This window comes from Stenella coeruleoalba (assembly GCF_951394435.1).
Source record: "Stenella coeruleoalba genome assembly, chromosome: 17".
NCBI classification, from domain to species: Eukaryota; Metazoa; Chordata; class Mammalia; order Artiodactyla; family Delphinidae; genus Stenella; species Stenella coeruleoalba.
This window is the reverse complement of record NC_137163.1, coordinates 23975463-24001075: the sequence shown is the minus strand read 5'-3', so window position 1 is coordinate 24001075 and position 25613 is coordinate 23975463. Positions and strand designations below refer to the sequence as shown.

The window sequence follows — 25613 nt, the reverse complement described above, 5'->3', positions numbered from 1 at the left end:
AAAAAGTCATGATTAGTGAAAACTCAGGACATGACAAGAGAAAAGTTCTCCCACCATCTGATAGTAACGAGAAGTCTAAGCTGCACCTTCATATAAAAACTCTCATGGAGGTTTTAGGTTAGTGAGGGACAGTACAAACTTTTATATAGATTTGTTAAACCCCATTTGCTAAAGGAATTAATTCTGAAGTCTTACAGCATTGATTTATGGAAAAATGTAAGCACCTTAAATACATACCCACATTCAGTAGAGCATCAAGAATAATATATGTCCAAGATGGCAGTTTTGCATTTTGTTGAAGGATGGGTTTTGGGTGGCAGACACATATGAGTGAGTTAACAGAGAGCCAGGAACCTGTCATGGGGCTATGATGGTAAGAGAAAAATAAAATTTATTGTAGAATATGTGGTTTAAAGAGTTCTAGCTAAAGAGTGAATGGAAGACCCAGCAAAAAGTATCATGGAGTCGAGTCAGAAAGGTGCACCACTGACGATGCTAAAACTGCAAACTATAAGTTGCCTTGTGGACACCAGCAGTGATGTCTACAGGATTCTCAGGTACCAAGAAATGGTGTCTCCACTGAAACCAGCTAATTTTCATGAATGAGAACAACGGTTTACATATAACTAGTAGGTTTCACCCCATTACTATTAGGCCTCATAGAATATCACTTATAACTAGAAGCTTTCTTTAAAAAGGAAGGAGGTGACCTAAGCCCTGAAAGTTTGAACGTTTGCCCCAAGGAAGCTAAGTTAACACAAAAGAGACTTTTATCCCAGAAGAGACTGTCAAATTTTAAGTTTATTCCATCACCAGTAGGCATGTGTGATCCAAATTAAAATAATAAACAAAAATATTTTTTTTCAGTTTTATATTCATCAAGTACTACATTTTAAACCTACTAGATGTTTTAAATGATCTATATTAAAACTGGATATTTGATCAATTATCTCCTGTTAATAGTAGTTGCTGTATTTGAAGAAAGTAATCTAAATCACGTTTATTTTACTAAGATATTTCTTGATTTTCACAAATTCCATGAGATTTTAAAATAAGGTTAATATAATTTGCCTTTCACTTTTTAAGATATAGCAATAATGGGTTTATATATATTAATTAAACACATTAAGAAAGAACACTTAGCAAATGTAAGCATTATAGACCTTTTTTTAAGTAACAATCTATAATATTTTCCTTTTTGACTATAAGTCAGAGTCCCTCAAGTATCAAGGTTATGGAGACTGATTCAATTCCTCAGAAAATAATGAAATTTTTATAACAGAATCTCAATCCACTATTTAATATGTTGATTTATGTGACTATTTCTTTACATACTTCAAATTTCATTTGAAATGAAATGATAACTACCCAGTTACTGTTAAACATATCCACAATTTACGAACAAAATTTTGGGCTGGGAGATATATAAGACTGGAAAATAAATTTTAAGGATTGGAATGAAAATATAAATATAGTTAGCTATGGAAGAATTTAATTCTAACATCATTATCAACTAATATGATAAAAGGCCTTAAATTTTATATTCGCACAACTATGAAATATACATTTACATCACACAAGAAAATGCTATCAAAGAGTTTTTTTTTTTTTTCCTGGTAGCTACCCTATTTATTTATTCATTTTTTTAACATCTTTATTGGAATATAATTGCTTTACAATGGTGTGTTAGTTTCTGCTGTATAACAAAGTGAACCGGCTATACATATACATATATCCTCATATCTCCTCCCTCTTGTGTCTCCCTCCCACCCTCCCTATCCCACCCCTCTAGGTGGTCACAAAGCACCGAGCTGATCTCCCTGTGCTACGTGGCTGCTTCCCACTAGCTATCTATTTTACATTTGGTAGTGTATATATGTCCATGCTACTCTCTCACTTCGTCCCAGCTTACCCTTCCCCCACCCCATGTCCTCAAGTCTATTCTCTACATCTGCATCTTTATTCCTGCCCTGCCCCTAGGTTCATCAGAACCATATTTTTTTAGATTCCATATATATGTGTTAGCATATGGTATTTGTTTTTCTTTCTGACTTACTTCACTCTGTATGACAGAGTCTATCACTTCACACCGGTCAGAATGGCCATCATCAAAAAATCTGCAAACAATAAATGCTGGAGAGGGTGTGGAGAAAAGGGAACTCTCTTGCACAGTTGGTGGGAATGTAAATTGATACGGCCACTATGGAGAATAGTATGGAGGTTCCTTAAAAAACTAAAAATATCAGGGAGTTTTTAATGGTTGCTTTAGATAGACCAATGGTTACTCTTAGACCATTTTGATTACTAAATATCTTCTTTTAATTATCTCTATCGGTTGTGTAGACATTATACTAGTTAAGTTGATGAATCTCATAGACCAGATAGATTTATAAAGACAAAAGTAAAAGAAGTTATTTTTTTTTAATCCCACAAAAATGTTTAAGTATTTCAAGATAAAGTAATTATTTAGCATTAAAGGATACTTAAAGATAAAAAGGTTATATTGTTATTAAAATCAAAAGGAAATAAAGTACAAGATTAGGAATTATTTTCAAACACTACAGGCCAATAGAACTCAACCTCCTATCCTCTTAAAACTCAGTAAATGAAAATAACTAGCTTACTTTATAAGCTTAAAATACTGCAGTTTGTCCATGTATGAAAAGGGGATTATTTTGAGATAAGGATTCAAATTTGCTTATGAATTTTCCCCCAAAATGTACTCAATTAAAATTTAAATAATAGGGACTTCCCTGGTGGTGCAGTGGTCAAGAATAATCCTGCCAATGCAGGGGACACGGGTTCGATCCCTGGTCCGGGAAGATCCCACATACCTCAGAGCAACTAGGCCCGTGCGCCACAGATACTGAGCCTGTGCTCTAGAGCCCGTGTCCCACAGCTACTGAGCCCATGTGCCTAGAGCCTGTGCTCTGCAACAAGAGAAGCCACTGCAATGAGAAGACTGCACGCCACAACGAAGAGTAGCCCCCGTTCGCTGCAACTAGAGAAAGCCCGTGCACAGCAACGAAGACCCAACGCAGCCATAATTAATTAATTAATTAATTAAAAAAATAATAATACCTTCTATTATATATATGCATATATTCACTGAATATTTCTTAAACTGTGCTGACAAAGCTGTGTCCACTGTCTTTATCAGAAATAGCCCATTGGGCCATGTGCTACATTCCCATGAAAGTAAACTATACCTAAACTGTCCAAACCAAAAAGTTTGATCTTCTCTTATTATATCACACTCCCACCTACAACTGTGAAATCATAAACATGACTCACATTGATAGTTATAAAATTACAGGAGAGATTTCATGATTAGATAGTGAAATATGATTCCCTCCCTTTTTTTAAACAATGTAAATATGAGGTACAATAAGAAACAAAATGGTGTCTAAACAAAATTAGAAAAAACTGTAATTAAACAGATTGCTTTGATGCTGTGCTCTATTTTTAAACTTGGATTTTATTTGTGATTTTTAAAATTCTGCTATACAGAGGAAACTGTTTCTCAGTTACAGTTCTAACAAAAATCCTATTTTAAATTTCAGTTCTAAGGATAAGTGCTTTTTTCCTGGAGAAATATGGACACCCTCATTTGTAACAGTGAGAAATACAAAACCTAACATTTTCCTTTTTTTTTTTTTTTTTTTGTGGTATGCGGGCCTCTCACTGTTGTGGCCTCTCCCGTTGCGGAGCACAGGCTCCGGACGCGCAGGCTCAGCGGCCATGGCTCACGGGCCCAGCCGCCCCGCGGCATGTGGGATCTTCCCGGACCGGGGCACGAACCCGTGTCCCCTGCGTCGGCATGCGGACTCTCAACCACTGCGCCACCAGGGAAGCCCACATTTTCCTTTTAATTGTGATTCCTGGATTTAAATGTTATGTTTGGTCACAATTTTTTAACTATTTGTACCTCATTGTTAGACAGTGTGTTTCTCACTCATTGCATATGGTTGATTGTCTCTTTCATAAAACAGCATCTTTACTGACTGCATGTCTGAATTTTACTATAAGAAATCTTAATGCCTTTTGATTTGCACAACAATAACATGTCTAGCCACTGTGACTATTTTTACTCTTTGGGAAACCAAGGCTCAAGACAACTTAGCAGTTAGTAACTTCGCAGTTCAACGCTCATCTTCTGACCCCCAAATCCTATTCTTTCCCACTATATTACGTTGCATCCCTGATAATCTTATTTATTTTTGTTCAGTAACAGTGCACACACGTTTATGTCAAAACATTTCCAACTGTAAAAAACAGAGTAACTAGTCTGAAGTTATTTCCCACTTAAATTATGTGCGTCTAAAATGTCAAGCAAGGGCCTCTGTGTAACTGGGGTTTATGACAGTGAATTTTCAATATGATTTGAAAGTTTTGTCCATTAAATGTTTTTCTTACCAAAAAGAGGCACAGCTGATCCTAAAATAATAATCTCTTTTAGACCCTATATGAAATATTTTTCTACATAAATTGAAAATACACTGTATTACTATTGACATACCTTTGTTAAATTGCAACTGTCTCTAAAATGTTAACCTGCATAAGAATCATATCAACAAAATTATGAAAGATAAGAGAAAAATCAAAATGTGATAAAATCTATAAGGATTTAGAAAGCTTAATCTATAATATAGGAAAATTCATATACTTAGATATTTGGAATCAATTAAATGCTGTAATTCCTAAACTTACATGTCAAAAACAATTTTATAAATAACTACAGCTGTAGTATCTTTGCACATTAAAAATGTATGATATGCTGAATAACTTAAAATGAAAAATGTAATAATTTTCACACTTGAATAACTGATCTTTATGGATAAAAATAATACTTTTTAATAAACACGATCTAAAGGTAAAATTTTCTCTATTGGACAGTTGTCATCTGAAAATCTCCTTCCAATTTAGAAATTAAGAAAACTTGATCAATTATTCATGTAAATGGAAAATAATAGATTTTAGGTTTATAATAAAGATCAAGTGACAATAATATAGGGATTTCAATAAATAGGGAACTTCCAAATACCACAATTAATGAAAAGTTATACTATTTATGTGTGAAGTAGCACTATTCAAGTTCTCATTAGAAGAGACTTAATGGAACTTGAATGTAGGAATCTCATTTAAAATCAAAGACTAATATAGTAAAATGACATTGAAGTGATTTTCTTTGGGGGAGAATTGAAAAATTTTAAAGCATAGAAGAGATAAGAATAGAGTTTTAAAAGAAGAGATTTCCAGTATAAATAAACTTGGTGGGGGCAGGAGCTGCTTTATTTATTTTAGATACATGTGAATATTTTCAATGTGGGATCTGGGGGAGGGAAAACATATTCTGTATCAAAGTCATTTCATTTAAATCATGATTTTTCTCAGTACTTTTGAGTCAGAACATACTATATTTGTTAATGTGTTATCCTCAACCTCTACTTAACCTGATTTAAGTTATTATATCTAAAAAAATAAGCCAGCCTATAACACAACTGAAAGGAGGTCCTATGGAGGAAAGCATGTTGCTGTGTCTATGTGCCTACTCCATCAATTAAGGATCAATTAAGGGACAAGCCATAAGAAATAGCTAATGGTATTTAGGAATCCTTAGGAGTTTTCAGTTAATTTTCACGGTATTTTATAAAGAATACAGATTAAACAGAAATGCTATGGGGAAAGTCATCAATCTTTGGAAACTCAGAACATTAAAAATGAACTCAAAAGACTAGATAAATCAATAATAATTACTGAGTACTCAATAAGTATTTGAGTTATTAGGAAGCTGTGCTACATGGAGACTTGGCTGTGACTTTTGAATAGTATATTCTACAAAATTTTCTATCTTGAATTAGTTATAATTTAGACACCACTGAAATTATATGGTAGCATAGAACAATCTAAAAAGCAGGATTATCAGTTCATGCCAGGGCATGTATTCAGCATGTCAGAATTATGAATTTTATAGCTATTTAAGTTAGCCTAGTAGAGTTTTTGTTAATCAAATTTCTTTGCTTATAGTTTCAAGAACTGCTTTTCCAACTGAGCGTATGTTTAGGTAAAATATTATTTGGAGATAATGCAATTAGAGAAATCAAGCCTGAATCTGGCAAGTTTTGAAAGGATACAGTGCAAAGGTGTGTTTTTATATTAAAACTTTTCCTTGATTTTATTATAAAATTATAGCTTACACTTTCTCAGGCCACTTTATTCCCTCTACAGTGTGAAGATACAGATTACACCAAAAATTATCCTCTTTTGAGCTCCTTTTCCTGCTGAAAATAGAAATAATTCATACCCCATAAAACACTTCCTTTCTATTTTACTACAGTAAATTCATTGATATGTTATTCTTCAGTGCTAAAACCAGACAGGCAATGCAGGAAAATCAAACTGCATCTTGAAAATACTATAAAAGTCAATTTAAGATTAGTGAGTAGAATACTGAAAATGATAACTAAGCACACAAATCTACTAGCAGCTTTGTACTACTGTCTTATAATGCAAAACAACCTATATCTAAAGATACCAGTTTCATGAAACCATACTGCATAAAACAAACAAAATACCATTTTATTTTTTAAGATAAGAGACCTATGTTTGTTTTTTTCTCTCCAGGCTGTACATTTAAATATAAAATAAGTGCTACTTTATTTCTATTCAGATAAAGAGTAGAAGACATCTTACTGAAAGATTCCATGAATCTAACAGAAAGGATCACCACATGAGTCAAAGATGATAGTCTTTTGAATTTCTGCCATGCCATCTGCCTTAATTCATTGAAGAGGGAATCAGAGCCATAAAATTATGTGAGTGGAAAACTCCACAAGGAAAGGGGTGAACCCAGAGATAAAGAGGCTCTACAACAGCTAATTATTTTCAATAAAAATTCCTATTTCTGAACTACACAAAAATTTTAGAAATTTAAATGGAAACTCAGTAAAGTATAATTGCAAATTTAAAAGTGACACTGGTTGAAACTGGTAAGATTCGAGTTACTATGCCCAGTTATTTTTAATAAAATAAAGGAAAATAAATTTCTTTATAAACATTTTACTTTTAAAATATAATGTTTTATGATGATAACAGATATGATAGACAATATATTCTATCATGAGAGATGTTAATACAATGCATAGCTTTAAAAGCAAATTTGCATTCATTTTTCCATTCGAATTAACTACTTTACAAATAGAAATTATAGGCTTTTCTACAGTGGACTTTGTCTAAAATCTTCACTTTTAAGTTACAATCTTAGGAATTTTTATTACAGTGATACCCAATACAATATTACAAATACAATCACAATAATCTGTTGCTATTACTGTGAGAAACGTATCGATAGGGCATCTGTAGAAAGGTTACTGGTCTCCAAAGTATAAATTGTTGAAATTTGTATTCCAGAAAACAATATGTAGTCTAATACTATTTTAGGTATTAACTATAAGCTGCCTAAAGTCATCATATTCAATTTACAAAGTGCTTCAGCTGAAGATTATTAAAAAGGAAAGCACTAAAAAAAACATAAATGGAAATATTTAACTGTGGCAATATTCACTATTCTCTGAACAGTAGCTAATATACTGCTAAGAATGAAATGAATTATTAACACAAGTAGTCTGAGAATAAGTGCACCAAACCCACATAATATTACTAAACATTGTAGAACCTACATTTTTATTAATACTCCATCTTCATAATAATCAAATTCTAAACAAAGAGTTTTTTCAAGTTAATATATCAAATACTATATCTCACTTATTCAAAACTTATACCTGTAAATAATAATACTAACGAAGTTAATGAAAGTAACATTTGCAAAAGCACTGTATATGGAAATGGATTTCAACTGATGAAGAGCCTATTTACAACTGCAGTTTTCTGCAGTGTTTCGTGGTACATATTTAGGTAGTATGTTCAACTACGGAAGCACTTTATTAAAGGTAAATATTACACCTATTACACATTACCTTTTAGAGGTTAACAATATTCTTTATTCTGGACAGTGTACTACAAAACTCAACTAACTTTTATACTGTAATTTAGTTATGATCACAATATTGCCTCAGCAAGAAAATGACCATTTTTGCTTATTCAAATTACCATGGGGTAATGCCAAAGATATTTTGCCTCTATGATAAAATGCAGTTGTGTATACCAAAATCATTTTACACATCAAAAGAGGCAGAGGTATTCATTAAATATACCTTGATATGGAGCACTAAATCCACGGTATCGGTGATTGCTGTCTGTAACAAAATGCAGTCTGAGCCAGTTTTTGTTGCTGATAATTGGTGGTGGTATATTCATTCCAGATAACCTGAATTACAGAAGACAACAAAAAAAATTTAAAAAGCTTTTAAGTAGTAAACATTTTCACTGAATTGGGACCCCCCAAAATGTCTACTTGTATACAATATTCGTGACTTTTTGCCTTGCTAACTTTTTAAGCACAAGTGAAATAGTTATTTTATGCATAGAGAAGTCAATCATAGAATAGTGTAATTCCAAAATAAGCTATTCCAATCAGCTTGCATATATTAGTAAAATCAACTGTAAACTGCATATAATTTTGATTCTCCAAAAATAGACAATAATAACCATAATGGCTGCTGAGCTGACAGTGCTGGTCACAGCATAACACATGTATGTATCAATACAGTATAGTTACAAAACAGAAAGACTTTAAAGCAATTGATATACTTTTTCCATTTAACATATTTTCAGCATTTCACATTCAATGGAAGATTTCACAGTTTCAATTCATAGAACAAGCACTATTTTAATGTAATTTCACAATATTGTACATTTAATGATTAGCTCTCATTATAATGCATACTTCTATAAGGCTCTGGAGGTCTGCTCCAACTGATAGATAGAAAACAGACTGTACTTTGGATATATAGTCACCACATATCTAGTCACAAAGGTAGCACTACATAATCTCCTTAAAGCAAAAATTTTAAACTATGCCCCAGATACTGGTCACAATTAATAGATGAAATAACTCTCTTGCTCTCTAATCTTTTGAAGATTTCCAGCAAAGTAGTTTTGCTGATTTAATTCAACAAAGGAATACCACCCCTACATACCTAACAATTTCAATACTAGGTGTGTGTTATAAAGCCAAGGTAAAATACTCTCAAAAGACTATTACATCATGAAAGACAGTTTTAGAATAAGGTTTCCTAATAACCAGTATATGACATATCTTTCCCATTCTTCAAAGCTTACACTTTTCTTCATAGGAAGGCAAACTAGACAGCTGGGGTGTGTGTGTGTGTGTGTGTGTGTGTGTGTGCGTGTGTGTGTTGGAGGAGGTGATTTCTTCTCTCAGTGCTTGGCAGTCATTCATTCTAGGGGACAGGTAGGGGAGATTGGAATATCCATCCTTGCACATGTAATCAGCAGGTGTAGACACAGTGATGCAAAAACCCTTTATCTTACATTCTCCTCCTTTATTTCCTAAAACTCACTTTTCCTAGGATATTTGGGAGCTAGCCATCACTTTTAGTAGATGACCACCTGCCATAGCATAAAAATATGAATTCACATTTATTTTATCATTGTGCCCATGAATGAATAGAATGGGCTTGGCAACATTACTGTGTAATCCAATTTTTTTGGATTCTAACATGAACAAGTTGGGTTCTATCCCGTATAGTTCTCATTTCTCCACCAGCTTTGGAATGAATTTTCTTTAATTTTTCCCCATCAATGCCTTATTTCCTCTCTTCATAGGGGTGACTGTTTACTAGTCAAGCCGGCTGTTTTTTTCATATCTGAATTGAGTAAAGACAGACATATAACATACCTGTATAATTTTAAAACTCATGTTTTAAAAATTTACTTCATTACTTTCAGAAAATGCAGTTATCCAGGTTATCTTTACTTTTGTTTGCTTGTTGGTTGGTTTGGTTCAGACAGCAATTCAATGAAAAAAAAAACAAAACTTGGATTTGGTACAATTATATTTGCAGTACAGTAGCATGTTTTATGCCAGATTTTGATTTACAATTTGATTCTCTTCAATTCCCCGATTCAAGGAGCATAAACATCCATTAGGAAAAGTTTAAATTATTTCTGACAGGCTGCACACATTTCTAAATGTAATGAGAGTATAATACATGAATGGTTGTGAAAGACTAAAGAAGAGAGTTTGGAGAACGGTCCTTAAAAAATCCAACAGATGAGAAGCAACACAACAAGGACATCACGAAAAGTGTGAGAGGAAAGAAGATGAAACAGACAATGAAAAGGATAAACTTTCCATCTTTCTCAGGAACATCAAAGATAATTTGAGTAAGAGAGTGTCGTAAAAGCAAGTAATAGCTACTATGGAACTATAGTTTTTAACCTGAATTCACCTTCAGGAATTGAGAAAGATAGAACTGAAGATGTTACAGAAGCAGCAGCTAGGAAACACAATGTACATTAGGTGGAGCAAAAATGGCAATTTAACAGAGGTGGAACTAAGAGGATATTCCTGACAGCCTCAGTGCTTATTCTCATGAAGCATAACTGTAGATAAGCCAAGACAGTGAACTAGAAATAGAAAGCAAGTGCACCAAAGACTCATTTGCCACCAGAGAATGAAAATAGCTTCACTGGTTATAAGGGAATCACACGGACCTTCCTGACTGTGGTAACTTAATATTGCTCACTATTTAAACATGATTTACACAGTATGACTTTGTGGCTTATGGAGCAATCTAGTAAATGAAGTTACATATATCTGCAACACATTTCACATGTTATCAGGAGGTATGAGAAATGGAGGACTAAGATGTGCCAACTAGAAAGATTCCATTAAACTAATTAATTGAGATAATTAATTTCTTAAATACTAAAGGAGATAATTCGTAAATATAAATCACTGTTAATCCTATATGACATTACTATGGTCATTTGAAGGTAGGCAATATGGATTAATTCTAGTATAAAGCCAGTGAGAATCACCCCTTAGTACTGAAAAGATTAAGTATATGCAACAATTATTAATTGAGCACTTACTATATGACAAACACTGATGCTAAGGGTTGGAAATATAATTGTAAACAACACATACAAGATCTGTGGTCTTACAAATAAAGAAGGTAACATAAACAAATGAGCGAGATAATTTCAGAAGGCAGCAAATGATGTACCAAAAAAAAAAAAAAAAAAAAGAGTAACCTGATAAAGAATGTCTAGAAATGAGGTTTCAATTGGTCTACTACCTTCTCTATTTTACACTCGAAATAGCCATACTCATGATTATATGTCACAAATTACTATACTGGATTTTAGGAGAATTAAATCAATGAAAATAATCATAATGATAAATGTCATAAATCTGTATCCTACAACAGTTATTTGTACCCAAAAAGAGTTTAAGACATGGCTTTTGTGTAATTAATAAATTTGAATGAACACTGTAAATTAACAATGATATAAAATTTCACTGCATATTCAATATAGAATACTGAAAATAATACAGTGTAACTGGCCATAATTAATCTTTGCTAAATTTATTTTTATTTACATCATTTTCCACAGAAGTAGTAACTAAATAATAAATTGATATTTAAAAATAATGCAACATTGGGCTTCCCTGGTGGCGCAGTGGTTGAGAGTCCGCCTGCCGATGCAGGGGACAAGGGTTCGTGCCCCGGTCTGGGAAGATCCCACATGCCGCGGAGCGGCTGGGCCCGTGAGCCATGGCTGCTGAGCCTGCGCGTCCGGAGCCTGTGCTCCGCAACGGGAGAGGCCACAACAGTGAGAGGCCCGCGTACCGCAAAAAAAAAAAAAAAAAAAAAAAAAAATGCAACGTTTTCTTTTACAGATAGTACCTTGGAGAATATGATCATAACCCTTACAAGATTTTTTAAAAAATCAAGTGTAAGAATCCTGAGAGAACCAGAGGTCTTTACCATTTTTTTCAAAAGTCCCTAGAACTACTATGAACTTACACCTTTGGTTTATAACTCTCTTGACAGGTACTCATTGCTTTCATCTGTTGACTTTGGTTCTCAACTTTCTCAAAATTAGCATTTGCAACAACAGGTGTCATCTTTGGTGGCTCTAACATCTATTTTTCAATCTGTCCAGTTCCCTAAGATCAGTCAAATCTAATGATCTGTTTTACCTCATCTTTAGTACCTATAGACAGTCAAACCTAAACCCATGACTTTTCAAATAATCACCTGCCTGACTCCTGTCATAGAGTATTCTGCCTATGCTTTCCTCTTAAGAGTTTTATAGTGCCTGGCCTTACATTTAGGTCTTTAAACCATTTTGAGTTTACTTTTGTGTATGGTGTTAGGGAGTGTTCTAATTTCATTCTTTTACATGTAGCTGTCCAGTTTTCCCAGCACCACTTTTTGAAGAAGCTCTCTATTCTCCATTGTACATTATTGCCTCCTTTATCAAATCTGAGATGACCATATGTGCATGGGTTTATCTATGGGTTTTCTATCCTGTTCCATTGATCTATATTTCTGTTTTTGTGGCAGTACCATACTGTCTTGACTACTATAGATTTGTAGTATAGTTTGAAGTCTGGGAGCCTGATTCCTCCAGCTCCGTTTTGCTTTCTCAAGATTCCTTTGGCTATTCGGGGTGTTTTGTGTTACCATACAAATTGTGAAATTTTTTGTTCTAGTTCTGTGAAAAATGCCATTGGTAGCTTGATAGGGATTGCATTGAATCTATAGATTCCTTTGGGTAGTATAGTCATTTTCACAATGTTGATTCTTCTAATCCAAGAACATGGTATATCTCTCCATCTGTTTGTATAATCTTTAATTTCTTTTATCAGTGTCTTATAGTTTTCTGCATATAGGTCTTTTGTATGCTTAGGTAAGTTTATTTCTAGGTATTTTATTCTTTTTGCTGCAATGGTAAATGGGAATGTTTCCTTAATTTCTCTTTCAGATTTTTCATCATTAGTGTATAGGAATGCAAGAGATTTCTGTGCATTAATTCTGTATCCTGCTACTTTACCAAATTCATTGATTAGCTCTAGTAGTTTTCTGGTAGCATCTTTAGGATTCTCTACATGTAGTATCATGTCATCTGCAAATAGTGACAGCTTTACTTCTTTACTGATTTGGATTCCTTTTATTTCTTTTTCTTTTTTGATTGCTGTGGCTACAACTTCCAAAACTATGTTGAAAAATAGTGGTGAGAGTGGGCAACCTTGTCTTGTTCCTGATCTTAGTGGAAATGGTTTCATTTTTTCACCATTGAGAATGATGTTGGCTGTGGGTCTGTCATATATGGCCTTTATTATGTTGACGTAAGTTCCCTCTATGCCTACTTTCTGCAGGGTTTTTATCATAAACAGGTGTTGAATTTTGTCAAAAGCTTTTTCTGCATCTATTGAGATTATCATATGTTTTTTATTGTTCAGTTTGTTAATATGGTGTATCACATTGACTGATTTGCATATATTGAGGAATCTTTGCATTCCTGGGATAAAACCCACTTGATCATGGTATCTGATCCTTTTAATGTGCTGTTAGATTCTGTTTGCTATCATTTTGTTGAGGATTTTTGCATCTATGTTCATCAGTGATAAGGCCTGTAGTTTTCTGTTTTTGTGACATCTTTGATTTTGGTATCAGGGTACTTGGTGGCCTCACAGAATGAGTTTGGGAGTGTTCCTCCCTCTGCTATATTTTGGAAGAGTTTGAGAAGGACAGGTGTTAGCTATCCTCTAAATGTTTGATAGAATTTGTCTGTGAAGCCATCTGGTCCTAGACTTCTGTTTGTTGGGAGTTTTTTAATAACAGTTTCAATTTCAGTACTTGTGATTAGTCTGTTCATACTTTCCATTTCTTCCTGGTTCAGTCTTGGAAGGTTGTGTTTTTCTAAGAACTTGTCCATTTCTTCCAGGTTGTCCATTTTATTGGCATATAGTTTCTTGTAGTAATCTCTCATGATCCTTTGTATTTCTTCGGTGTCAGTTGTTACCTCTCCTTTTTCATTTCTAATTCTGTTGAAATAGGTTGCAGATAGATTCATTATAAACACATTATCTTTGACATTTTAGGGATGTGTGTTTATGCATTTGTATGCATAAACTACTATTCACGTATATTAAGTAGTTAGGGTTGACAGGTTGGATATTATTAAATTAAAACTTCTGCTCGTTGAGTGGAGCTGGGTGTTAGCATTGAGATGGAGGTCGCTGAGAGGGCTTTCGCCATTTGATATTATGAGGAGCAGGGAGCTCTCTGGTGGAACAATATCCTGCACTCTGCTCTCCCACCTCAGAGGCTCAGGCCTGACACCCGGCCAGAGCACCAAGACCCTGTCAGCCACACGGTGTATAGTACAGGGAACTAAATTCAATATCTTTTAATAACCTATAATGGAAAAGAATCTCTCTAGTGCTGATAAGCAATTCCAGAAATTCTGTTCTTGAGACAGGCTGAAACTGCAATTAAGTCTTGGTTTGCTGTCCTGGGGGCTAGTGGCTCTACCTTGAGCCTGTTTTTCTTTCTTCTTCTTCACACCGTGAGCCACGGAGGCAGTGTAGAACTAGACCAGCTTCCAGGACTCATCCTGACAGCTGCGACTCTTCTCCGACTCTCACGGGAATGAGGTTTGGCTGCCAGGCGTTCTGCCTGCCAGACACATGGTAGCGTACAACTCTCCACTGCTTGGCTCGGCCACTTTGCTGAGCTGCTTGTTTTTCAATGCTACCTGATATATCCAAATTTTCTACTCAATATCCCCACTTGGGTTTCAAATAGGTGTCTCAAACTTAAAGTCTAAATCAGAATTTTTGATGTCCCCTTCACAAGTATGTTTTTCCTCTATTCTTCAATACTCGAATATACTTCAATATTCGTCAAATGGCACCAACACACATGAGTTGCTCAAACATTTAATTGTCATCTTTTAATTCTCTATTCTCCTCACTCCCAGAAGCCCAATCCATTTGCAAATCTTCTTCTGCCTCTAAAATCCATCTTAAATTTGTTCATTATTTTTACTGCTGCTTTTATCATAATAGCCAGGTCCCCATGGTCTCACATAGACCCTGCAGTAGGGTCTTCTTTTGATTCTACTGAGCATTCCTACAAACTGCTCCTTATCCAGTAGCCAAACTGTTCTTTTTCCAACCTACTTATTACTGCCATGCTTAACTTTTCATTAAACTTGAATTAAATTTGGACTCTTTACCCAGGCCTCAGAAAGCCTGGAAATTCCAGTCCTTGTCCACCCTCCTCGCTCATCTCACATGAAGCAACTTTACCTTTAGTACATTCTAGCCACACTGACATTTCTTTTTCCTTAAACATGGGAAATTCTTTGCCACCACAGGGCCTTTGCACTTAACATTTGCTAAGTTTTGAATGCCATTTCTCCAGATGGTCCTCTGGTTACCTAACCTCATCTTTCATTATTCAATCAAGAGTTTATTCCTCATGTGACTGTACTAGGTTGATCCATATCAGGCCCTCCCCACTCTAGCACATGATGCTACCTTAATATTCACATTTTTTTCAGTTTTTGAGCTGGTTCTTTTATTTACTAATTTAGTAATTTTAGAAGCCCTTCCTTTAGAGTACCAGATCCATGCAAGCAGAGACCTTGTCTATCTTGATCACCAATCTATCTTAGAACTGCAGAGTAGTATAGAATCCAATTTAAATGAATTTCTGAAAATTCAATTGAATAGAAACTTTAACATCAATTTATAATTTAAAAAGAAAATTTAGGTCTTCTGTTTCAGTCAAAAATATGTACATCCATCAGGCATTCTGTGACAACAAAGTAAGATTCTCTATAATCTAAAAGTTACCAGAACATGGATCTATAATAATTCATAAATATTAATGGAACTATAATTTTGGCCATATAATTATCATGTACTATTACTCAAATCATAAATTAGAAAAGACACAATGAAGTTATCAATAAATAATTTCATTAGAAATAGCCATAAGAGAATTTTCAGTTATAAGTAATGTTAATAAAGATGAAAAAAAATACGTATGACAACCAAGAATCCAATATTTCATAACTAAAATAGAAAGTTTTTTAAAATTGTATCCTCCTACATACCTATATAATAACTACTTCAAAGCTACTACTCTTAGATGCAGAGGAGTGAACAGAATTAAGCACTCCAAGGCTGAGTATCTAGGATGTGAAACTTTTTTTTTTTTTTAATAAAACTGCTCATTTTGTTTGATAGCTGAAGTAATGAACTAAATAGTAATATGCATTTTGTCAACACATCTTCAAACACTTTGATTTTCCTATTATGGAATCACTAAAGAAAAATCTCAGCCATGTTTACCTGTTAAGGGGATTATTTTAATGAGTTGATAGGGATTTCTTTAAATTGAACTCACTGTTCTTGGTAAATGAATACTTTTATTGATATGGAAATATTTTAATTAAAATATTAAAATTCCGTTGAAAATTCACATTATTGGGTACACAACCTTCTTTTAAATAAATTTCATGACTTTTTATCAGGAAAACTTGAAAATCATGATCTAATTTTGTTTTTATTGTTATTTTTAATTAGTAAACTACTTTCCTCTGAATATTAGCCAGTTTAGAACATCAGGTATTCTGTGTTCCATTAGAATATCGCCTGAGCTTTAAATATTTCCACTTAAAAATTTAATGAAATAGCTACACTTTAAATAAAATTCAATTATTATGTTTGTAAAACATTTTGTGTAACATATTAAAATTTTCATCAGTCTGTGTTTTTTTCTTTCAAACCAACAAGGAAAAAACTTAACCTCTAATCCAGGATAACAGAGAGAAATATTGGAAATAAATCCCTTAAGTTCAGTTTGTCTAATACTGGTATATGATCTGGAATATGTCAATTCATCTGTTTCCATTCCAATCCCTATGTTAAAAACATGCACTACTGGGCTTCCCTGGTGGCACAGTGGTTGAGAGTCCGCCTGCCGATTCAGGGGACATGGGTTTGTGCCCCGGTCCGGGAAGATCCCACATGCCGCGGAGCGGCTGGGCCCGTGCGCCACGGCCGCTGAGCCTGCGCGTATGGAGCCTGTGCTCCGCAACGGGAGAGGCCACAGCAGTGGGAGGCCCGCGTACCACAAAAAAACAAAACAAAACAAAACATGCACTACTAAAATGATATGCTTAAAGATTCTGAGGTGAATAAAAAAAAACCATGGAAATATTTATATTATAATTTTATAGTCAAATATTCCCTTAAGTACTCTTTCTACTTTAATTAAAATTATTTTATAAATCTAAAGAAGCAGCTTCCCTACTGATACCTGTAATCCAGTATCTTCTCATGGCTTCACTTATTTGAAAATGCTGAATGAGGCAAAATTATACTTTTGCTCTACGGTGGGTTTTTAATTTAAAAATTCAATACCACCTACAAAAAAATTCTACACACTCAAAGTTTAAGAAAAGCATATTGGAGATAATATAAACTTCAATAAATGATTTGTAAGTATTCCAGATTAATAACTAACACATTATAGCTAGCATAGTGAAAGGTAAGCAGGGTTATAATCACCTGGAAATTAGCAAATTTATTCAAGAAATTACACAGGGCAACATTAATGTTTTGTAGCACAGAGTCTACTCATGATCCCCAGAGACATTCACAACGGTTAAACATCTAAACAGTTTAGAAATTAACAATAAAAGCACAAAGGTCCATCTCTCTAGGCAACTCAAAGCAGATTATGTGATTTTATTCTGTCAGATTATATAAGCCAAAATTTACATTCCCATCACTGCATGAAACAAAGTCTATTAGATTTATGTTTTGAGACATAAATATAGCACTTGGAAAATGGAAAGATTTATTTCTGATTTGGCCTTCATATGTAACTGTCTAATCATAGTGCCCTGATAACAGCTGTCCTTCAATTATTGCATCCTACTTCCACAGTCTCCAGTCTACCCATTTCCCCTCCTACTTTTTAGATATTGCCTTTGTTTCAGGACAATAAATGCTTACATATAAATTAGATAAAATTTTCCCTGCTGATATTTTTGCTAACTACTGATTCACTAAAAGAAAACTACTACTTAAAATTGTATTTGAAATTCCTTTGTCGCTTACTAAATTCTAGAAGTGGCTATTGGCTGAAACGTTTAAAAGAACCTGAGACTGTAGCTATATGGAAGATGAAGGTATTACTTGCTAACTTGAGTTTTAGAACCATGAATCACTTTGGAAACACCAGTTATTTTTTAAAAAGTCTGATTTACAGAGAACAAAGAAGAAAGAGAGACAGTGATTTAGACATGGGCTATCACCTTTGCTTCCAGGTTTCTACTGGCAACATTTGAGTTGGAAACAGAAACAGGAAATTTCTACTTGAACTGCAGAGGAAAGCAGAATCCATTTCTCGGAAGCAGCTAGGGACTCAGCATAAGATAGAGTTTAGTGTAATACTTTTTTGCTTTTAATAAGATATACAAGTTAATTAAGGGTAATTAACCTAGCAGTTGGTTCTAAAGACTACAGGGCCTTGTTTTCTTGCCAAGGTTTATGTGGGACTCTGAGGGCTGCAGGTCCTTGGAACAGAATACCATAAACCTGAGCTTACTTAATTCGTGACAAAATACAATTAAACCATACAAAAAATTGTGATACTTCTCCCACCTATTTGTGCCTATTTAAAATCTTTGATTTTAAGCTATGGTATTCACGTATTTCAAAGAAGTACTACATATTATAAAGAAACATCATTATATTTGTTTTAAAAAAAATGGAAATGGAAGAAAAGGAGGTTGTACCAAATGATAATGCAGAAAATGTGCAGTTGGCCCCCTGGAAAACATCTCCTTCTCTTCTCTTCCATAAGGCCATAACTGTTATTTCTTTTTAACTCTCTGTCAGCTTCTCCTCAGTTCCTTTATGGTCTCATATTTCCCTGCTCTCTAATGCGTAGAGTCCCATGCTCACTATTCTTGTGCTTTGGAAGGTATCCCTGAAAAACCTTCCTTACTTCAGAGGTTTCTGCATCAGCTTTATGTACAGGATGAACTTTAGTGTCAAACAGACTGTACTGGAGTGTTAGAGGGACCATCATCCACATGGATACTAAAGTCATCCACGATAACTGTTTGAATCACAATGCAGAGCAAATTTGTGAGTTTGCGAGTTAAGTCCTAGGAACATGACGTGGAATTACAGGAGGAAAGGAAATATGAGGCTGAGACAAAAAAACAAACATATTTTCCTGTATTTTGTAACTGATGGGAAAGAAATAGATGGAATTAACTGTTCACACATTTCAAATGGACTTTTCTCATAAAGTTCTTTTAATTTTTAACAGCTGGTTTAGTTCCCCATGTATTTTTGATATTTGATTCCTATAGCTCTATGATATTTCTTCAAGAAACATATATACATATTCACACTAATTCCCAAACCTATGGTCTGTGAATTTGTTTTACAAAGTTGTATTCACTGAATTCATCTGAAGCTACACAAAAGTATTTTCTGCTTTTGGAGGTGGTTTACATACATATATATGAAAGGAGGTATACTTTATTACAGATTTAGTGGCTTCTGATTGTCATATTGTTAAAGGCCAACTTACAAGTAAGAAATAATTTGAATAATAATTTTGACTGTTTACATAAGTCTAACTAGAAAAAGACAAATGAAAACAAAGCTATATACCCTACAGTGATAAATTGAGATTAGAATTCAGATTTTCTAAAATCCTTTGAATTTGTACAATAAGGATAGAATATTCTGCCTTCTTCCATCACACTTTTTATCCAACTGATATTGTCATTGCTGTGACACTATAAGTTATTTAGTTAAAGCATATCTTCACTTCATGGATATTCATTTGAAAATTCTACTGATTTAAAATACATGTTACATTTTATACTAAAAATACCATGCTCTACATTTAACACATGTTTTGTTTTCTGCATTGTCAGATTTAATTTGGTGATGAAAGTGCAACTCAATCCATGTCGGACTCACTATTTATACACTTGGTTTCCTTTGAAAATCAAAACCCTGACCTAGAAAACAAGCATGCTGTTCAGGGACACCATCTTATAAGTTTGGTCGTTAGCCACCTGCTGTTCTCAATAAATCAGTCTGCAAACTACTGATCCATGTCACAGCATTTTCACCTATTTGTGGAAAGAATTGCTTACAAACCCACCATTCTTCCACTGAGTTTGTTCAGTTGAAGATATCCTACTTTCTTTAGGTCTAATTTATGTTTATAGACTTTTAAATGTAATATTGTAATAAGTATTAGTTAAAATGGTATATTAATAGGCTGTTAAGTACTGTTATATGTTGTAATATATTAAAGGACTTACCTAAATTCATTGCTTAAATGATATTATTCATTATAACTATAATGGTAGAGGCTTATTATAATCAGTATATTTTAAAATCACTTCATAGTTTTACATTATACCATTTGCTTTGTCTTCAATCTCAAACACTGTTAAGTAGCTTAGATAATTACTTAGTCTTTGAAATGGTGGATTAAATTTAAAATAAATTTATGAATACAATTAGTATGCATCAAGTTCCCATTTTTTTCATTTTGCTAAAAAATATGTATAAATTGTTTTGTTCTTTTTTGTTTCACTTTGCTTAATGTATAATCTACTTAACATGTTTACAGAGCAAGCACCCCATAAGGAAATAATAAACAAGTTACACAGAACTTGAGATTCTTTAAAAAGATATGTTTCTTTTTAATTGAATTACTTAAGCCCTACCTTACTCTTCAAAAGTCTATGATACTCTTATCAATAATACCACAGGATAAAACTGAGTTATCAAGGAAACTAGTAAAGGGTATTTAATAAACGAACAAGATAAAGTCATCCTCTGGTGAGCTGGAGCCCCTGGTCCAGCTTGAGAGAATTTGCACATCTCTTCACAACCATATTCAGTGACAGGAGGTTACTAGCTTGGTTGGCATGGAATTGGAACACTTCACAGATCAGTAATTTTTTTCCGTTATTTTGGAAGAGGAAGTTTAGTAGCTTATCACTAAGGCCATCCCACCTCTGCAAGTCTAGAAAATATTCTGGATGTACTCTATTATACAGACGAAATGTTCGACATGACAAAATTATGTACCATAGAGCAGAGCCACCATAAGTTCATCTTGGATGCTTTTTAAAGTAGTACAGCTCACTATGTTTAATAAAGTATCCATACAATGATTATTTCTAAGCTATGTGATTTCCTGCTGTATCTTCCACAATAAATTAGTGAAAAATACACAAATATATAATTGGTGATCTAAAGTTTTTGGATATAAATTAATTAGGTATCTGTAAATATATACCAAACATAGTGCTTTGGGCTTGTTTAGATTTTAATAAGCTATTTTATTTGGCAATAAAAAGTAGCTGGATATGTTATTTCTTAGGTCACCCTTAGTTTGTAACAATAAAACCATAAAACTATCTAGAAAAAATGTATCTTGCTATTTTAAGTTCCAAGTACATCAAAAAGCTGTTTCATGTCATTAAAGTCCAAATAAGAGACATGGAATGAGGGACAAAAATAGCCTGTTATTACTTTATCTGGTTTCTATAATACATTCCTTCAAACCCTCCATTATGATGTCATGAAGAGTTAGGAGATATTACAGCATGAGTAGCTGAAGTTATGAATTAAGTTCATAAAATTTAGAATCAGTAGTCTCCATATCAGGTGTGAAATGCGTATGATTTATTAGTATTGGTATCTACTATGTAGTCAATACTCTATATCATATTATGGTTACATTTTATAATATATACTATGTTGCTGTATATTATATATAATAATATATTAAATATTTGTATATATACATATATACTTTGTAAATGAATAAACAAATAAGCAAACAAACAGATATTGGCAATGAATACTCAATTGTTTTTTTTCCTGATAGATGTGCAAATTTAGAAAGCATGGAGACTTTTGTTCTGTTCTTTCTTGTCTGAAGACCAAAAGCCCAGGCAAAAGCAAATCATCTTGCTCTGTATTTTGTGTTACAGAGTAATGATCAGCAGTAGAATAGTCAAGTTACTATTACAAGCTTCAGGTTCTTCATCCATAAATTCTACAGGAATTTCAAGATTGTTGTGAGGATTTTAAAGGTTTTAGCATATATCTTAGAGGGAAAAAGTGATTTTAAGTATTAGGTCTAGGCCCTATATATAGTTTGTTGTGGAGGGATAAAGTAAAGAGTGAGGAGGGGACTGTGGTAGAGAACTTCAGTTTAAAAAAAAACGAAAATAACAGATGCGATACGCTATCTAAAACACAGATAAGATTAAAGGTGTGTTTGGCCAATCAGAAAGGGAAAATTTTAGTTGGAGTGACAGAATTCTTTCCAAGGCATTTATTTAATTTCAGACTTTAGAAAAAATTAATTGAAGTATAGTTGATTTTCAATGTCATGTCAGTTTCAGGTGTACAGCAAAGTGTTTCTGTTATACACACACACACACACACACACACACACACACACACACACACACACACACATATTCATTTTCAGATTCTTTTCCATTACAGCTTATTACAATATATTGAATATAGTTCCCTGTGCTATACAGTTGGTCTTTTTTATCAATTTTATATAAAGGAGTGTGTATCTGTCAATCCCAAACTCCTAATTCATCCCTCCCCCTCCTTCAGCCTTTTAAATCAACTGTGCCTTGGATTCTAGCTTTCACTATATCAGAGAAGAATCTATAGTATACCTTGTTTGGACTTGTATTCCTACTATAAATCTGAGAAAACAAGCCTCACTAACATCAATCACATATGTCATATGGGAGGATAAACCAGAATCTGTCTTCATTCCTGATTCTAATGTAGAGGACTAAATTGTGGTATAAGAAAAGAATCTGTTGACAAGGGTCATCTAAAAATCATGAACTATCTCTGAAGAAATGAATAGCTGTTGGTTTAAATTCTCACAGGTCAGGACTAAGGAAAATGCTTCTTTGTAATGCTGATATACTATCCCATAATAAATTAGGTATGGGTGGGGTGGAAATTAATGCCATTTTCTTTATTTCTAATGGAAGAGAACAGCCTCAATTTGGGTCAGTCAATGTAAAGGCCTGAATCCTAAAGGAACATTTTTTTATTTTCTAATAATCCAAGATTGGTTTTTGCTTCCTCTTGAAATGGCAAGGAAGGAAAAAGAGAATTCCAGCATTGGTTATCTTCTTGTGCTCCAATAGTTTACCTGGGAAAGATGAATAAGTGAAATTTTCTAGATCCCTTTAATCCTCACGTTCTCTCAGTATCCAGATTTTTCAGTAATGATCCAGTCTAAATGGAAGTCACTGTCCCTACTCTAAAATGGAATTCTACAACTCTAGTCTGTTACTACCCCTGGTTACCTTATTCTTGTCTATCAATAATGCGCCAACAAAGCAGAAGGATACTCTCTTACAATCATGAAGATAGGGAAGATGTCCCATAATGAATTTAGAAGCACATGTCCTAGTTTAGACAGTCAAGTGCCTTTTATAGTTTTCACTTAAATCAAGTAGAAAAATTCTATGGCCATTCCTTTTCAGATGAAGAAAAACTTAAATAGGTTAACTAACTATTCAAAGACACATGGCTAATAATTAGTAAAATAGGGCTTGAGTCTAGGCCTGTCAGTTTCCAAAACTTCAGCACTTAAAACTACTACCCCATGCCTCTCTCAGGAATACTGGCCAGAAGGTTCAGCAAGGCCTTAGCCCTTTTCAAAGTCTATTGGGCTTTTTCTCCTATAATGTGACAGATGGCCTATTTGCACAGATGGCCCTCAAATCAGTAGCTATTTACATCTGAGTCTAAGGATTTTATTTAAATTCGTTGTTGCTGAAAGTACATTTATTTACTTAAATGTTGAACTCTTTAGTATACTAAAATAATACATGTAAACCACTCTCCATATGGTCAGAAATTGTGTTATCTTTTACTAAACATTGCTAGCATGTATGCCTAGTGTTTGACAAAAGGTGGATAATCAATAAATGAACATATACATATATTCTTCCCCTGAATGTATACATAAACAAATGATCATCTAGGAGAGAAAGAGAAATATGTGTGTGCATGCATGTGTATATGTGTGTGTGTGAAGGTCGTACTTATTTTAAAGTATAAATATATTAGTCAAAATAGGCAATTTGAAGGCATTCTGTTTGAGCAGAAAACTATTCAAAGTTTAATCATGAACTTTTGTGGAAATAGCTCATCATACGTTAACAGGTAGCAGGTGAAATAAACCAACAAACTCTTTGAATCTATCTAATATTCCAGTAATTTTTTAAAGATACAACATTAGAATTGTTCGAAAATCTTAAAGAAGCTTGAGAAATTACTACAAAAACCACTGGGGGTGGTTTTTGGGCTGTCCATACATTGCAGCCATTATAAAAAGGAAAATTTTAAAAGAAAGAATAGGCTAACTATAATACAATTGTATGAATAATAATAAGCAGATTAAACCACTGTCAAACATTAAAAGAAAGAATAAAAGTTAAAATGAATGAAGAATAACTTTGAAAATTAGATTTAAAATGCAGATAAAACTCTAAATCAGTAAAATCAGATATTAGGTACATAAGAAAAATAAATTTTTATGTTAGTGTTATTGTTTACATATATACCTATTTTTATAATAATCATATATAGAAATAAATACCTCTGTTTAATGATTTTTTACTATTCAACCACTTACAATATATGGAACATTTTCTTAAATTTAACCAAATTATTTTTCTTCTCTTAGTTCTTAGCTCTTTAGAGATAATGTTTATTCTTTTGAATGTAACTGACTTTAATATATTTTTACAAAGATAGTCACTAAGTCAATATTTCTTTCATATTTTTCTAAATCAATATGTTTAACCACATTCAGATTCATTCATTTGGTCTCTTCTCACAGTTTTTTATTAATCTACTTCATTCCCCATATCTCTGCAAATGTGGAAAACAAAGCTAAAGTTCTAACTGGATTCACATTCTTACACAACTCTACATTAAAGATTTAAAATATTTTTTCTTATTTTACTTTACCATTTTTATTGAATACTGGTTTCTAACACTATATAAGTTTCATGTGTATAACATTACAGTTCTACTTCTATATAACACAGCATGCTCTCCACCAAAAATTTAGTTTCCATCCATCATCACACAGTTGATTGACTTTACTCATTTTGCCCTATCCTCACCTCTTCTCCTCTGGTAACCACTACTCAATTCTCCGTACCTACATGTTTGTTTTTGTTTGGTTCGTTCCTCTACTTTGTTTTTTTATAGTCAACATATGACTGAAGTCATACTGTATTTTTGTCTTTCTCATTCTAACTTACTTCACTTAGCATAATACTCTCAAGCTCCACCCATGTTGTGGCCAATGACAAGATTTCATCTTTTTATGGCTGAGTAGTATTCCACTATATATAAATACCACATCTCCTTTATCCATTTATCTGTCACCGGGCACTTAGGTTGTTTCCATATCTTGGCTATTGTAAATAATTACTGGATGAACATAGGGGTGCATGTATCTTTTCAATTTAGTGTTTTCATATTCTTTGGATATATACCCAGAAGAAGAATAGCTGGATCATATGATAGCTCT

General features: G+C 33.4%; 1 protein-coding gene across 3 annotated transcripts in view; it reads right to left on the bottom strand.

The window, feature by feature from the left end:
* CSMD3 (CUB and Sushi multiple domains 3) overlaps positions 1-25613 on the bottom strand; it is a gene marked incomplete at its 5' end in the record, with an annotated part of 1071061 nt that overhangs the window by 714110 nt on the left and 331338 nt on the right. For all 3 annotated transcript variants that reach the window (XM_079901374.1, XM_079901375.1, XM_079901376.1), the window contains one exon: positions 8214-8326. In XM_079901374.1, coding sequence (XP_079757500.1) covers positions 8214-8326 — 113 coding nt within the window. The remainder of the gene's footprint in view (positions 1-8213; positions 8327-25613) is intronic.